At 36.3% G+C, this 17,499-nt stretch overlaps 1 protein-coding gene across 7 annotated transcripts in view; it reads left to right on the top strand.

Annotated features, from left to right (window-relative positions):
* SYT14 (synaptotagmin 14) overlaps positions 1–13,888 on the top strand; it is a 90,111-nt gene extending 76,223 nt beyond the window's left edge. For 4 of the 7 annotated variants that reach the window (XM_027641392.1, XM_027641390.1, XM_027641388.1 and 1 more), the window contains 2 exons: positions 3,027–3,083; positions 4,225–13,888. In XM_027641392.1, coding sequence (XP_027497193.1) covers positions 3,027–3,083; positions 4,225–4,538 — 371 coding nt within the window. In that variant the 3' untranslated portion in view covers positions 4,539–13,888. The remainder of the gene's footprint in view (positions 1–3,026; positions 3,084–4,224) is intronic. The other 3 variants (XM_027641391.1, XM_027641389.1, XM_027641387.1) reach the window with 1 other exon arrangement.
* The last annotated feature ends 3,611 nt before the right edge of the window (positions 13,889–17,499 follow it).

Below are 17,499 nucleotides of genomic sequence, written 5' to 3'. Positions count from 1 at the left end.
CAATCCTATCACTTAGTCTTACCCAATCAAAATGAAATAGAGCAATCATCAACTAATCTGTTTCATGTTTTATATTTCTAGTCAGTTGGGAAATAGCAAAAATCTAAAATTCAAAATATTAATTGTAAGTTGACAAGCCTGGTTTAATTTTTCATGATGACTGACTAATAAATTACCTTTATCATAATGATTAATTGCTAAATTACTAATGCCTCACATCACAGGCCAAGAATAAAAACTCAGTGTTTAAAGAGAAAGTACATGCCAGTTAATATTAATATAAACACTCTGAACAGTTATTGCTGTTCCTAGAGGGGTTGATACTGCAGTCATTAATTGCTTATGTGCCTGTATATATGTAGTAATAGATGTAACTTTGGAATGTCAGTGAAGACAACAGAGAAACCACTTGAGATCTTTCACATATTTACTGTACAGAAGGAATGTTCACCATCAGAAAGGACTTGAACTGTGTGTTGAAGCACTTGTTCAAAAATACATTTGTCTGAAATATCTGTGAACTTTATGTACTTCTAAACTTGGGCCAGATGGAATATCACACACAGAGAACGTTATCACTGTCTCTAGTTCTTTTCAGCTTGAGAAAGTTCAGTAATGAACTTCTTTAAAAAATATTTTTTATTGTTTTTAAGATGATGAGTCTGATTTACATAAGTGTTAATGAGACTTAGCTACCTGTTCCTTTTGATTTTGTCTGGAGGCTCAGGCTTTAGCCACTGTTTCTTAAACCCAAGATTAGTATGGCACTAGCAGATTATCTGGCACGACTGGATTATGTAGCAGGCTGCCAACATTTTGTGAGTGGTTTGCTCATCTCCCTTTTGTCTCCAGAGTTTAGGAAGTAAGCCAGACAACTTGATACTGATGCTCACTCATCTTTCCTGCTTTCTTCACCCATGTTTATTCTATTCATTAATTGGTTCACCTTACTCTGCTTTGCTTTTCTCTATACTTTTCACACTGATGGAGCTAGGTTTTGTTGGCATGGCCAGAGAAGGAAGGCAAAAGACGGGTCTCTAACACTTTTATATAATTAGGTAGCTGCCCTAGAGTCATCTATTTGGAGATTAGGTATGGAAATAGTTGGGGAAAGCCAAGGAGGTCCTATGACGCTGGGGTGGGAGAAGGAATGAAAAGGAGAGAAGACCTGGAGAGAGGGATCATGTGTTTCCTTAAAGCAAAACCAGATGCTTATCTTTCTGGAATCTCAGAGATATACAATTTTTATTTAATATTTAGAATATGCACGTTAGGAGGGGTTCAGTACTTGTTTTGTAAACAGAGGTGTTCATTCCCTGCTATGTTAATTCCCAAAATATGCTCTGTGGGCCCATGCTGTGTAGCTAATAGTTGTGTGTGTGAACGGGGTCAAAAATCTGTTTCAGATTGCAAGAAAGCAGCATAGAATATGGCACACAGCCCTGTAATACCATGTTCTGTCTAATCTTTTTGGAAGGAAGATTTTTCATGTTGTCTTTTGTCATCTCCTGTGAAGGATAGGGGAAAGTTTTGATATTCCTAATAATAATAGTCCAGTTCTGTTTAGGCAACTGTGGGTTCGGAGTTCTGTTGTTTCTTAGAAAGCTGGAAACTAATGCACTTTCTGGGTCTGGTAAAACTGTGCACAGGATATTGTGGAATCTAGATTTCCCCTGTAGGCTGTTTTGTGCCATTCCCCTCCCCTCACCCCGGTAGTGGTGCCACCTACTTCTAAACTCCTGGACCCAGGTGCACACCACTGCCCTTTCCTAACTCCTTGTTGAATCCATTGTGGACACCTGCCAGCCTCAATCTGTGCCATCATTTCCACAAAATGAAAACTAAGGCTCATAGGGATGATGATGAAATATTATGGTCAGATTTGTTGTTCAGAGTACCAGTGGTTCAGAATCCTGAGAAGTGCTGGAAAGTACATGTGCAGTTCAGTTTTCATTCATGTTTTGAGAAACAATGATAGAAATGGAAGCAATTACTCTTTCCCATGAGTGATCCTTTCTGTAGTCTAAGGGTTGTGAATCTGTGAATTTTTGTGAAGTGCTTCTGCAGCAAATATAAACTGAATACTAAATTTCTACTTCGTGGTAGTACAAACTCCTCTGCTGCATATTTATATGTTATATAGTAGCTAATTTAACAACTGAGTACAGGCAAATAGGCCAAATTCTGCAGTTGATAACAGTGGATGTTGGAATGTGTCTTTGTTTCTCTGTGTGACAATTAATATTTTGTCTGAGAAAACGATGCTTCTTTATATTCTTTAAAGTTTTATTGAAACAGGGTATGAGCTTTTGCATATTAAATACATGTGTTTGTATGCATGCACACACACATTAAATCCATAAACACATTGATTTTAACAAGTGAGATCTTTACATTCTAAATAGAGACCCATAGTTGAATTTCAGATATAAGTGTCCCTCAGCTATTTTTAGAGATTAGATCAGAGTCATTCTCATGCCCAGGTTCATCACTATTCAAGAACTAAAGTATAAGAATCAGATATCAGTAACTATAAAAGCTAAGGGCAAAACCAGCGTAGTTTTCAGTTGAGTGATTTTTCATTTTATTGCTTTTAATAGGTGAAGTTTAATTACTATGTGCAGTTTTTCTAAATATGCTGGAGTTTGCATGAAAAAGAATAAGTTTTGTTAAAAAGGATACAATGATTTTTACCCAGTTTGCTACAATCTAATCATTTGCATGATTCTTGCTATGTTGCGTGTGTTTTAGAACCCAGTGGCTATTAGTGCTAAGATAACCCATTATGTAAGTGGTGTAATTTTTGTTAAAGATTACACAAAAACTGCACAAAATTTTCATTTCATTAAATTTTACCTGACAATCCTTTTGTTCAGTCCTTTTTCTGATCTATGCTGCTAAGGTTTTGTGTTCTTCCACTCCAGTGAATGGTGTTTCCTCTTAAACTTTAACCTTTGATCCTCTCTCACCCAACTACTGACATCTGGTCATTATTTCTTTTACTGCTTTCCACCCCCTGTTGTCAGACGGACTGTTCTGTTGTCTAAAACACTTGATAGGTGGACAGGTTTATATAATCCGAGGTGAGTTCCTGTAGAAACTAATTGGATGTTGTCTTTTTCATGCAAAAGAAAATGTGCCAGCAGTAAAATTCCATGGCTGCCTGCATATCGGTTTATAAATGTATATGTTTATTTTTTTGTGGCAATCTCTAATGCAAAAGTTGCATTTATCTCTGATTATGGATGTTGGGATTTCAGTGTACCTGCAAAGTGAAAATATTCAATTTGTTTCTTTTTACATAAACTCCAATCTTTAGTTAATGTTATCCATTAACAAGAATGAGATAGGAATAAAGAATGAAAGACAAGATTGTTCTATACAGTTTTATGTTGCCTATCATCAGTTAACTTCATGAAATGTGCATCCTTCTACAGGAGCATGGTTTGGTGCTTCTGGTCAAAGGAAAATAGAGCTTTAAAAATAAGGGTTTATACCAAAATGCGAACGCTTAATGTGTGCTAACTACATTACTTGCATCAGCTTCTTAAAGTGCTGCTTAAGAGTACTGTACAAACTATATTTTAAACAATCATCTTGAATTATGCAAAAACTTGTTTCTCTTTAAACATGTATTTAATGTATTCCTTCATGAATCTAGGAATTAATAGGGTTTTTGTATTGTGTAAACTTCCATCTTTGAATGAACTTTGCTACATTTTGGTCTTCAAAATAAATAAAACTGAAAAGCCCAAAGTGAGAACCGCATCCATGCAGAGATTATTCTTAAGCATTTTATTCTGGCTGTTTTGATATAGTCACTGCGTATCAATGTTATTTTTTTTCCTCTTCATTAGTTGCCTTTTTTCCACTTCATTTATTCATATTCTTTGAAAATTCAGTGGTATGCTTTACAGTGTTGTGCCTAGTTGGAGCTTGCTAAGTGTTAATGCAATTTAAGTTTCTTTAGACTAAATAAGGGGGATCAATGGGAAGAGGATTATGAGGTATACCTTTAACTTAACCCATGTACATAGCAATGAAGCTAGTTAATTTGTTAGTGTGTTTGTAATATTTTGCTTACTTGTCATCTTTCCATGTGTCTAAACTAAGCTGTGTTCAGTCATCCTGGTATACACCATATCCTTGTTTCTTGTACATATCTCGTTCTCCAAAACTTTTGTTCTAAGATATCTGACATTCCAAATATGATTTATTTTGTAGATACATATGTTAAGTTAACACTGCTGAACTCGATGGGGCAAGAGATGTCCAAATGCAAAACTTCCATCCGCCGAGGACAGCCAAATCCAGTGTACAAAGAAACCTTCGTTTTCCAGGTGGCTCTGTTTCAGCTGTCAGACGTGACACTCATACTGTCTGTATATAATAAGCGCAGCATGAAACGAAAAGAGATGATAGGGTGGATTTCCTTAGGTCTCAACAGCTCAGGAGAAGATGAACTCAATCACTGGACTGAAATGAAAGAATCCAAAGGACAGCAAGTATGTAGATGGCATACTTTACTAGAATCGTAATGGATGGTAGGAAGTGTGGTCATGGTTTAAAGGGAGTTTGCTCTCCTGAGAAGATGATCATCCCTGGTCACAATCAACAGATCTGTTATGGGAGTAAAAAAACAAAAATTGAGGTCAACATTCCATCATAAAGAATGCACAAGATGCAAAATGGCCGGACTTAATATACAGTCTTCACTTAGTGTCATAAACTTCCTTGGTGTCAGAGAAGCCGTGCTGTACACAGATACGTTAGCAGTCCCTTCCCCATCCACCTGATGCTGTATTTGTTTGGGTTTGTTTTGTGGTTTTCAATTCAGAAACATTTTGTGTAAGGTTCTTTGAATTAATGTAAGCTCCTCCTTGTGTACTTTTTGTATTGCTTTAATACTGTAGCTTCTGACCTGCCTGCATTCAGATTAAAGGTCAATAGTTTGCACTTTGAGAAAAAGTTAATGGTCTGTCTAGCAAAAGCAAAAAAAAAACAAACAACCCACTGGTGAAAGAACACTTAGTAATATAGCAAATAGAAATATACTGTTGTTTTACACTGAGTTTCTTTCCAGGAGCTTAGTACAAGTAAGTTTTCATTTTTTGATATGCAGTTGGTTTGAAAAATACTAGCATTTGGGCATCAGGTGAACTTTGACATCAAACTAATGTTTCTTCAATCTGTGACAGGAACGAGCTCTATATATGGCATAAATTGGGTTTTTCCCTCTTGCCTGTACTTCTGCCTAATCCAAAGAGACCAGATCATTGGTTTGGTCCCTTCCAAAACTCCTTAGACAGGTTGTACTGTAAAACTATGTAACTTTCTGTTGAAAGCACTTCCAGTATTCATGTATTCCAATGTAGGAAGCTCATAGAGCACGACTTTACTAAAATATATTTTCATTAAACAAATTGATACAAATTTCTTTAAAATGTCATCAGATCGAAGTTAGGCTGAAAGACTGTGAAGGAAGTGGCAGCAGTTGAACTGCTCTGAATGAATGTGAAATACTATGGCTTTGCTTGAAGCAGGTATCCGTTTGAGTCTCTTCTGAGCTCTTTTAGGAACTACCATATGCTGTTCGCTGGAACTAGAGAGCAGACAAGGAGTTTTTACATTTCTTCTTGAAGAAGAGAACATCAGTAAGTTATATTTCTAGTGATTTTTCAGCAATTGAATGAATGTTCCCATGCAAAATAGAAGTTTGCTTTGCTTGTGTTCAGGCTGGGAAACACAGCTTTCTAATGACGCAGTTGAGAAGTCACAGTATTACTAGAAGGTTTGCCATCAGGTAAACACTCGTGGCATCCACCAAAATTGGGGAAATATCAGTGCTTCTGAGATTCCTATTTGTCCCAAATGCTTTAGCTGGATTCACACTAATTTATTATTGACTGCTGAATCTAATTCATATTACTGAAATTGTGGGTTATTGAGTAAACATATTTATTTTTAAAAGGCTTCCCAATTCAAATATTCTTTTTGCCAGTAATGAATAAGCTCCATTTATTTTTAATTGTTGCTGTATGGAAAGCAAGTGATTTTTTTTTCTTATAAATGATGGTTATGTCTTACTAATATGGGACCTCACTGACTGTTGTAGCACTTGGTGGGTAGAAGACTGTTGGATTTTGTTGAGAGAATTAGCGTTAGTCTAGAGCATTCTCATTAGGACAAATGTTTTTCTCTTGAATTTCTTTATACTGTCTCCGAACAATCCTGACCTTGCATTTTACAGACTGTCAAGTACAGTGAGATTGGTGAAGGTGAGTATGCTATAATAAAGATATTTCATGTGGTTCTCAAATTCTCACACTACTTAACAATTGCATTGAGTCCTTTTTAAAGTATATTGTAATTCCACGTCTTGGTTTATTTGGTGCCTTTTGATGGGTTTATTTGCAGAGCCGGGCTTTTGGTTTTTATGGATTTAAAGATTTAAACACTATTACAGACCTTTTTGGGGTTTTTTTCTTCCTGATATTGTGCTGCTGCTTCATTTACAGAAGCTTTATTTACTAAATACAAATAATGCAAAAACTTTCTTTAAACAGGAACGGTCTTGCAGCAATACTCTTTCAGTCCTTTTTGTTGATCAGTTTGTGAAATATAATGTTGAGTGTAGAATTTAATAAAAAATCAACATTAATTTTATATGCATAAGGAAAATGCTCAGATTTTCACAATCCTTTCAGTTTCCCATGTAATAGAAACAACGACTTAGAAGCTGTACAAAAGCAGGTTTTCAGTGGATGTGGAAGTGTTTTTATCCATTCTCTCTGTGGATATTTGGACACTCTTTCCTGAAGCTGAAAGTTGTCTCTTAAAGGTTGTCTCTTTGTACAAGTTTTGCTATATAAAATAATGTACAATATTTAACAGCAAGAACTGAGCCAGTTAATTCTAGTGGAGAATGTACTTAATGTCACAATTGAACAAATGAAGAAGTCAGTTTGGATGGTGCAGCAAATAACCTCTTACAAAACCAAACTCAATTAAACCATGTCATGATGTGCATTTCTGTTTGTAGGTTGATTTGCTTCAGCTTTCCATCTAATCATTTAGATTTCTAAGGCACTGAAATCTTATTTTAGACACAGCAGAGATTTATAGTCATCCGTGTTGGGCACATTAGGGGAGAGAAATTTCTCTCTAGGTCACATGACTTTTCCTGAAGTATCCAGGACCAGTCTGTGTTTCACAGAAGCAGGATTGGTTTACTTGGATTTATACTGTACAAAGCCTAGGAACTCAATGTATAAAGAATGTAAATGAATGTTTAATTTTAAAGCAGTAGAATATGGATTTGCCATGCAAAACCAGTCACACCAATAATTGGATTCGTCTTGGGATTTTTGTGAGTTAATTATAGTACCAATAGCTGTCATGTTGTTTTTTCTTCCTAGAATCCATTCTTATTATTTGATTTGTTTGTAGTTTTGTTTTTCTTATTGCTTATGCAAACCTATACTTTTGTATTTGAAGTCTGCCTTTAGATATTGTGGATTTTTTAAACCCTGCTTAAGGGCTTACACATACAGTGTGGTTTTGTGCATTCAGTTAGGTCATAAGGCCGGAACAGAATTTCTAAAGAACCAAGTATCACTAACAAATTAGAGGCGAGGCACTTGTGTTTTCCTAAGAGTTGGCTGTGGTTTTTTTCATAGCTTTTTGTTGTTTGCCTTTGTTCAAAAGTACAGTGAGCACTTGGAAAAAATTACCAAACTAATTACTTTTCTGTGTGCCAGTATACCATGTAGAGATTGCAGATCTTGAATTGAATCTGTTTCCTGTCAGTGTAGCCTTAAATAATTATAGAACAGTGACGTTCTTGCAGATTCTATTCTTGAAAATATTGCATCCTTTCTGTGTATAAACTATTTGGTTTAATGTTTAGAACATTTCACATAGCTCGTCTTAAAGTATTATGAATGTGAAAAAGTTGGTTAGTTCCTTTCTATGGTAAGGGCAAGGTTGTGAAGCATGAAATCACTGCGCAGAAAGATGAGAGGTTGTACAGCACCTGCAGGACATCTCTGTCTCCCACATGCATGGAGGCAAGAAGTCAGCAGAGTCATGCTGCACTTCCAGTTCAGCCAGGTGGCACAGGAAAGGAGGATAGCACTGGGAAGATTCAATGCTTTGTCACCGTGGTGCTTCCTCACACTCTGGACTTAAAACATCCACATTGTAATCACACTGTGAGGTCTGACTGCAAAGGCAGAAGTTAGGCGAAGTTCTGCTACAGGAGAAATATGACACTATTTCTAGATGCAATTAATGTCCTCTAAGCTCATTAATAATTAGATATGGAAATATGGGCGAGCCCTTAGAATGAATGTATGTACTCTTACTGGAGCTGAACATTGTTTATTCATCAAGAAAACACTTGAGTTGAAAACAGATTTTATGGCATTTACTGTGGGACATATTTTTCTCTGTAAATTTTTGCAACGATTCTTGATGGCAGATGTAGTGTCAGCATCAGTACCTTCCAATTTGTCACACCTTTGGAGCAATTTTTTTGTTGTCTAAAATTTGTGTTGTTGATTTTTTCTCTTTTCTCCTCAATGACTCACTCCTACAAACTCCCCAGCACCCTGAGAAGTTGTCTGGGGCAGTGACTGGGCCTTAGAAGTCAGGGACATTCTGCACCACTTACTTTAAGGAACTGGTGCAAAATTTCTGTGACCCGTCCAACTCCAAAAGATTTCTGAAATGAAAACCATCAGTTTTAATGTAGTGAAGCAGAAGAAGAAAATTTCTTTGAGGGAGACATTTTAATGTAGAAATTGAATACAGATTACAGATTACACATACCAATTCTAACAAAAATTCTGAGGTAAAATCAGGGAATGAGGGTTGAGGGGAGGCCTTTTGGCCTGAGCTTTTTCAACTTGAAACTAACAGCAGAATGCCCTTTCATTGAACTCATAATTGTATTGAGCCCTTTACTTCCTTATCACACTTCTCTGGAGGAAAAAAATCTGTCCTGTTTAAAGCAGTCTTTAAAATTATGGCTTGTCACTTGTAAGACAGACTGACTTCCTCCTGAAGTTGAATTCTCAGTGACAACTATACATCCTTTTAATTCTCTGACTGATGTGCACGCCTGCCTACTGTTACTGTTAGTGAGAGGAGCCCATGGGCATCAACAGGAGAACAGATCTCACCCTGAAAGTGTGAACAATAGGATTGGTAGGTTAGAGAAGTGGTGCAGCATGGAACCTGCAGCACAGCCAAATGTGACTTCAGTTATGAAGGTAGAAAAACAAACGTCCGGATATTGTCACAAACTTGTTATTTAATCATTCTCTCTTATATTTGTTTCTTCCTTTTCTCAGATTTTGAAATATTTTTAAAACTTAGTATTAAAAATGTTAAAGCAGTTCCCGAACATCTTGATAATTTTAACTGGAACATTCAGCAAAATTTATTCTTAGAACGAGCCTTCAAGAATGTTCTGTGGTTTTGGTCTCTTTAACTCAACTGCTAGATTTTGTAGTGCATCACAGCTGGATTTCAAACTACTTTGTTGTGATGATTGATTTTGAGGGGAAAGTCACAGGAGCATTTCCTTGTCACTGAATCAACAATGCCAGTTGAAGAGATGTCATCTGAGAGCGAGAGCATTAAAATAAGAGATATCTTCATGCAGTAGCGGTGACAGTGATTCAAATTCCACTCTTGGAGCCTTGTGGCCCTTGGAGGATCCTGCTCAGAGAAACTGTGACATGGGAATTGTGGAATTTCATACATTCAAAGCAGTGCTGGTCTGTGTGGGCATCGCGTGGCTTCTAAACTAGTGTATTTTACAGAGGTAGATTTTTTTTTTGCCCAGGGTGAGTAGGGCGAGTGCCAACTGGCCTGTAGTGACATGGACTAGTTTAGCCTTAAGAACTTATCAGTGCCCCTCCTTAAGTTCAAGCAGGGTTTTTTCCTTTCTGCAGACTATACAGAAATTTTATGCACCCAATGTATCTGCTTATATTATGCCTACCTGAATATGGCACAATTATATTAATGCTGGCAAGCTTAGTTCTTACGTTAGGTGGTGTGACTGAATTAATAAATGGGCCTGGTACATGCTGGATCAGGTTTTACTGTTCAGGCTTACACTGGTACAATATAGAAATAAGATCCTTATGTGGAGGAATGTGCCAGGAGTTAGGAAAGTGGGTAGTATTGCTCCTGTAGGAATGAAGACCAAGAAACAGCTATGCCCAGAAAATGGGCAAGGCTAGCTTATAGCAAGAAGGAATTATTCACTTCCTTGCAAGCATGTACTGGTTGAGCTGGCATAAAGACCCTACTCAGGAGAGCAGAAGCAGTAATACCATATCACTGAAGGAATACCTCATGGACATTCAGGGATGTAATTAATGTCATCCTTTTGTCTCTTATATCTGAGGACAAGAGTCTTGCCCATTGTATCGATACAATTTTTTTGCTATGTTTTGCGAATCCTGTGGACATTCACTGCATGCTGAGGGTCTAAAGTGGATTGCTTTTTAACTTTTGGTTTATTTACAAACATGAGTTTGAATGAATTTACAGAATTAACTAGAAGCATTATCATAGCTTTGAGATGTAATCTCTAGGCCATAGTGCAAGCAAGGAGCAGGGCTTTGAACCAGTTTTGATAGTCAGTTTTGCAAATGGCTTATTATGACATTTTAAGAAAATTTCTAAGCAGTTGAATGTATTAGGGAATATTTACAAAAAAGGAGATAGAGCAATGATCTTTTTTTACTATACAGCTAGTTTGCTGTCCTTTCCAGTAAACCACAAGGTTCATTAGTGCTCAGTACTGTTTTGTTTACGATAACTGTTTTTAATGTGATTTTCATGACAAAGTGTAATTAGTGAAACCTTTTATTAAATTTTTCCCTTTCTTTGCTTTTTTTAAGGAGAGATTTCTCCTTATATAGTATATATACTTTCTTACAGAGCTTTCTTACCTATTTTTATATAAGATTTAACAATGTGAAATTAAATGCTCTATGAGCAAGCTATATCACTGTTAACACAATCAAAAGTGCTACTATAATGACTAAGGGCCTGAACCTTCTGCCTTTTACTCAGGTCCTGGTTTAACCAGATGTATTTCATGTTGTGTAGTACCGTTCCCTGTAAGTAGTTCCATCTATTTCTTGGGATGTCTCAGAGAAAGGCACTACTAACATGAATAACAGTGGTAAAACTGAGCCTCCTCTCCATTCTTAGTGGGACATCTGTCATGAATACAGGCTGCTGGCTCTGTCCCAAAGTGTAGTTATAGATTATAGTTCCCTTGATCTTCAGTGATTTTGAACTTGTTTTTCTGGTGACTATAAGCTAGTAACTGATCTTAGTGGATACAAATATTGAATTGTGCTGTTATCGGCAAGGTTATTAAAATGTATTTCACATCTTAATTCATTCTTTCATTGGGATATAAGGATTTTGAAGCACTATATTGCGTAGAGATAGCACACATTCACCACATTTCTAAAAAGTATGGAATATACAGTATGTAGCATTTTCTTGCATACTTTTATACTGCCTGTATGTCACCGATGCACTCGGTGCCTTCCTTCTTTTGTATAAAACTAATACATAGAGAAACTAAAGTTATGGTGTGTAAGCAATGTCACTGCAACTGAAGAGATGTCTTAAACTGATTATTTCTAGTCCAGGAGGTTTCAAAGGGCAGTTCAGTTAAACACAGTGCTTTATATTTCTTTGAATTTGAAGTTTTCCCATTTCCTTCCTCACCCCCTGTCCAAGAAACTTCCTCATATGACTGTTTATTCTTAATTGATTCCTGTGTCTGATGTAAGTCACATGGTGTTAACCAAAGAACCAAGTCTGTTTCTAATTATTTGGACAAATAATGTTTGCACTTGCTATTACTTAAAGACAGAAATGATATGATGGATCTCTGTTAACAAATATAAAATAGGCTTCTGTAAATGTGACTCCCAGCTGAGAATTCCAGATACCTCTTTTCTGACTGGATGTGCATTGTATCAGTAGCAAAGTGTTTGGGTTGTATTTCTTGGTGCATTTTAATCAAAATCCTATTACAAACAAAAATGTAAGTCAGTCAGTGCTGTCAAGTTAGCTTGGTTTACCCATGTTATATCTGAAGCGTGCTATTTTGAGAACAGATTTGGCTTTCCTGTGTCTGAAGTCCTGATATTGTACAATAATTATCTTGTGTATGCTGGTCTTACAGGAACAGACTGATGCTGCATTGTATGTACATTTCCTACTAGTGTCCCTTCATTGTATAATTTATGTAATATAACACTGTTTTGAACTACTGTTTCAACCTGAAATTCCTTAAATTTCAGTGCATGTATAGCCTTAAATATTTAAGACACCAAGCACAGTTTTAATGGGAATAGGTTATATTTGCAAGTCCTGTTTGACACAGAAGTCAGAGAATTATTTTTATATATCAGTCAAAGATTGTAGAAAATGGGTATATTGCAGTCATCTTATCAACCATGCTCCTACTTATATGCATTAAAAAAAAGGGCATTTTTACTAAAGGTTTTAGAGGTAAAATATCAGTGCTCATTTCCTTTTTTGAATTTGTTTATTTTGTTTTCATACTTCCATTTCTGTACAGAACCATGGTGCCCTTAACTAATACCCGTGACTGAATTCACACCTATTTTCAGTATTCCTTGATCTGCTTTTCCTCTCCGTTCCTTTTTCAAACCGAATAAGTGGTAATTAAAATTTCCCTAAAAAGAAAAAATTCCCCCCCTTTTTTTTTTTCATTTTGACAGTAACATAATTAGAGCAAATGACTGTTTGCAGCTGTTTATGCAGCTTATTAGAGTCTTAGAAGTTTGTTTGAAGCTGTCATTATAATCCAGAGGAAGGCATACGTTTCATGGCATTTGAGTCCACAGCAGGTGAAAACGGGAGCTCTGGCGATGAACATGCAGATCTGCACATTGGGTGTCAGACTGTACATCCCCAGAGGGGTTTATAATTAAGTGTCACATTGTATCTACAGTATCTCCAGTTGTGTGTTGTCAGATTCTTGTTGTTTTATTTTCTTTCTTACTACCTAGCAAAAAACTACTTTTATCATTTTTGTGCTACTGTATATTAATCTTGAGGGTTTCCAGTGCGCAAGAACGGTTTAATGTTGTCAGTTCTCTTTCTGTAAAAAAACCCTGGACTTTCAGCATACACATCCCATTCCTATTCTGGGGAGAGCCAGAATGCCACCAGCTGGTTTTAGTTATATTTACCTGTACAGCACAGGTAACTTTAATCCCATGTTAGTTTGAGTGAAACATGCTATATTTAGGATATTTTCAAACCATGGATCTGTCACAGCATTAAAATAGTCATTTTGCATATCTGAAACTTTGCAGCTGTGGATTTGTATTTTGTTTACTTCTATCTCTGTGAAATGTATTTTTGTCAGTTTGAGGACTTTGGATATTGCAAAGTATTTTCTGTATGTGGAATCAGCTTTTTGCATGTGAATTTAATTGCTGAAAAGTATTTGAAAAAAAGGAAAAATCACTTTTAAAACTGGTTGTCGTCACTTTCCTTTGGGATTCATTAGATTGTAAACAAAAACAGATTTCACTGTTCAGAAGATAGTAATGCTTGCTCAACCTTTGGAACTGCTGTCTGCATTAAAAAAAATAAAATCTTTTTTAATTTTGGCAAGCTAATCCTAGCCCTTACACACATTTTGGCTCTGTTTACAAATTTCCTAAGTTACCCCAATTCCCTTTTTGTTCCTCACAGTCTTTGTTGATGTCATCTTCTACTTAGAGAATTTTAAATTAACCAGTGTGATAATGTTCTAAAAAATATGATGTGTATACTGGCAAATAAAGACACACTCAGGTGATCATTCTGTTTGACTTGATACAGTTTTCTTTTGGGGTCATCTGTTGTGATTCTCTTTGCTTCTTTGTCCCACATGCATTTATCAGAAAAGATCTCATTTAACATACTTATGTTTAACTTTTTTCTAAGGAATAAGCTGAAATAATTGAGGTTTGATTTAAACATGAAAGAACACTTTCCATAAGTAACAATTATAATTTTACTGTGACCCATCTTGGGTCTTCCGTGCTATCCTCTGATGATTTTTGTGGTACCTATTAGAAAAAAGGCTCTCTGGGCTTTCATGGCAGCTCAGTTTCAGGAGGTGTCTGAATAGATGTATGTTTTCATACCTATTAGCATGCATGAAAAAAGAATTGTTAGAACCATTTAAGTATGTTTACCTATCCTAAAGGTGGGAAGACTTAGTGTAAAAAGCTTTTATTGTTTCTTCCCATTTCTGCAGATGAAAGGAGCATAACCCAGTGACCTTTAGCAGATGAAAGTGGAGAGAGGGGTGCATTTCTTTGCTATAGGATCCTGATCATCTGGACCCATCATCATATGTACAAATCCTAGGACTTCTGCAAATAAAATAAAATGGTACTTGCTGCTGTTAAGGGTAGCATTTTCAAAAGGTTATACACTTAAAAATAACCTGTCATTCCATAAGGAGACTGGTACATATTTGGTATTTGAGAAGCTTTGAGAGTTTCTCCATACAGCACTTGTGTTGTGTCCATATTCTTTAGTAGGTTGCAAGATATTTGGTATCCTTGTCTGTCAGGAAAAAAACAACCCAGGAATGTTTTTCTCCATATTATATAACATCTATTAAAAGGTGATAATATGAAAAATATTTGCTTAAAAATTAAAGATTTATGAAATTGTGAAAACATGGCAGAATACGTGAAATAGATATGTTATCTGTAGGGTGATAGTTGTTCACCATTTATGAACAGTCATTTTCTACTGAAAGATCACAGCAAAGAGTTACTACACAGCTTCAGCTGCATGTGTGGTACCTTGCAGTAAGTCACCCATGTTTCATGCAAGTAGCTGAGCAAAATTATGTGTAATACTCATAGTTGTTAAATAGTTTGTTGTGCAACAGTAATTGCTTCAGACAGGTAGAATCAAGTTACATCACTGCTATGCAGATACAATTTTACGTGTTAAAGGTTTTCTCTGAATTGTCTTCATGTGGCAAATTATACATCAAGTAGTATTTAAAATTGTTTTGAAGTCACTAGTTACTTGGTTCCAAAGGTTCATGTGAGTAAGGGCTGTTCAAGATTTCTTCTGATGAAATTTGCAATTTTTTTGTCTGGTATTTTTGTTTTTACAGTCCAACAGTGCAGTTCTAATTTAGTGTTTTGTTCATATTAGACGTTTCATTTTACTTGTAAATTCTGAATGAGACCATTGCATTTTGTTACCTGCTAGTCACTTAGAGTAGCTACATTTGAGCATAGGGATTCAAAAAAACAAATTTGCTGTTGTATTGGCATCAAGAATAGTAAGGATAGAAGAAAGAAAGAAAACCACAGAAATGAAATAAACTCTCATCAAGTAAAATCATGCAACAAATCAGCTGGGCTTTAGATAAATGATTTATTATTAAACTTAAAACCTAATAGGTTTGTGTGTTCTGAGTGTAGTTTACACTGGTTTGTTTTCCACTTAATTAGAAGCCTTACATTTCATCTTATTAATAATGAAAATCCTCTTGTCAAATTGTGTAAGATCATGTTGAACTAATATGTATATTTTAGAGGCAGAATAAAATTTCCCATTGTAGCCTTTCATATTATTTCATTGCATTATGCAAAAATTATGTTCTGCTTTTAATTTTGCTACTGTGAAATTAGAAAACTTCAGCTCATCTTTCATTCCTGCCTGAGAAAGTCCTGGTTTTAAGACCTGTGATGAAGATAATTCAATTGCTGTAGCCCACTGTTTACAATGAAAGGTTAACTGTAAACAGAAATTCAGAATACTGGGCCAACTGAGCTTTATAAATGTAATGAATGTGCGTATTAAAAATAATAGTAATCAAATCTAAATTTATATCCTGTCATATCAGTTCTTGTTGCAGTAGTTCAACAGTTCAGAAAGGGAGCAGGCTTAAACATGCCAAAGGAGACCAGATTTGTACTCCATTTGTCTATTAAAGTACACATTTCCTGTGATATCACAGCATTTTCATCTGCAGAGACCTAAACTACCAATAGACTAAAACGTCAGTCACACAAACCTATGCTTGTTAATGCCTTCACCAGAAAATGTCTGGCATTCATAGGAAATCAGGGAGATACAGAATGTAGAATTCATTCATATTTATATTAAAAAAAAAAGAAAAGCCATATAATCAGCTGTTTTAAAAAGCTCCAAATCAGTCAGCTAGGCTAAAGGTCATGAATATGTAGCTAGATCTTAGTAAGCCTCAGTGGTAAATCATCACACAAGCTTGCTGCTGTTTCCTGAGACCGTATAAAACACTCAGGAGCACACAAGCCAGGCCAGTAGACCAAGTAATGGCATTAACCATTCAGCCTCTGCCATCTGTTACACGTACAGCCAAGCAGGCAGTTTGGATAGAGTCATTCTGTATGGCTCTTCATTTCCAGGCACTGGGGTTTTTAACTGAACTTCTTCACCCAAGGCTTGCCAGCAAGTACAAACTACCCTCATCCACAGCACCACCATTCATTGCAAAGTGGCAGCATTGATTGGGACATGACAGGCAGGTGTTTGCAGACTCCTGAGCGTACTTGTTAATAAAGCAAGGCAAGAGTGTGATGGTGACTGTTGGTCTAAGCATGGGACTGGGCATCGAGATATTTGATGGAGACTGGCTTTGTAGCCAGGAGATTTACTTGGCCCTTATTTTCATTGCCAAAATTTCCATTTTCACAGAATCACAGAATATGCTGAGTTGGAAGGGACCCACCAAGATCATCGAGTCCAGCTCTTAGCCCTGCACAGGACCATCCCCAAGAGTCACACCATATGCCTGACAGTATTGCCCAAATGCTTCTTGAACTCTGTCAGGCTTGGTGCTCTGGCCACTTCCCTAGGGAGCCTCTTTCTTCCTCATCATTGATATACCCAGGCACTAAATGACCTGTCATGCTCGTAAATTAATCAGTAAAACAGATGCACATCTTTTCTTTCATTGAAAGATAGTATGAAATATTCTGTAAAGCATTACTATATAGAAATTGCTACATGTGGTATTATATGCATAAGAATGCTTTTCTCCTTATGCTTAAACATGCCAAATATGTATGCTGAATACCTTAGTTATGCAGAACTTCAGTGATTCTTGCTATCAGCAAGAGTCACTGAAGGATCAGGATAAAGCCTAAGAAGATTTTTTTTTTAAGTTTTCAGTGGGATCAGTTTCCCCATGTGACTGAATTGGAAGCTAAATGAGTGCCAGTGCAGGGAGGGGAGTGGAAGTGCACAGCTGGAGCTGGCAATCCCCTGGCAATCTGCGCTTAGCTCAGCTAAATATGACACTGAAATCACTACCTGAGAAAGCTGTTCTGAACATGGAGGCATTTTATATTGCTGACTGTTGCCTGGTGGAATCTAACCAACCACTTCTCATCTTATTTTGAAAAAAATATT

Source organism: Corapipo altera, unplaced genomic scaffold, assembly GCF_003945725.1.
Source record: "Corapipo altera isolate COAL_440 unplaced genomic scaffold, ASM394572v1 48b, whole genome shotgun sequence".
NCBI classification, from domain to species: Eukaryota; Metazoa; Chordata; class Aves; order Passeriformes; family Pipridae; genus Corapipo; species Corapipo altera.
This window is presented reverse-complemented; position numbering and strand designations above follow the sequence as displayed.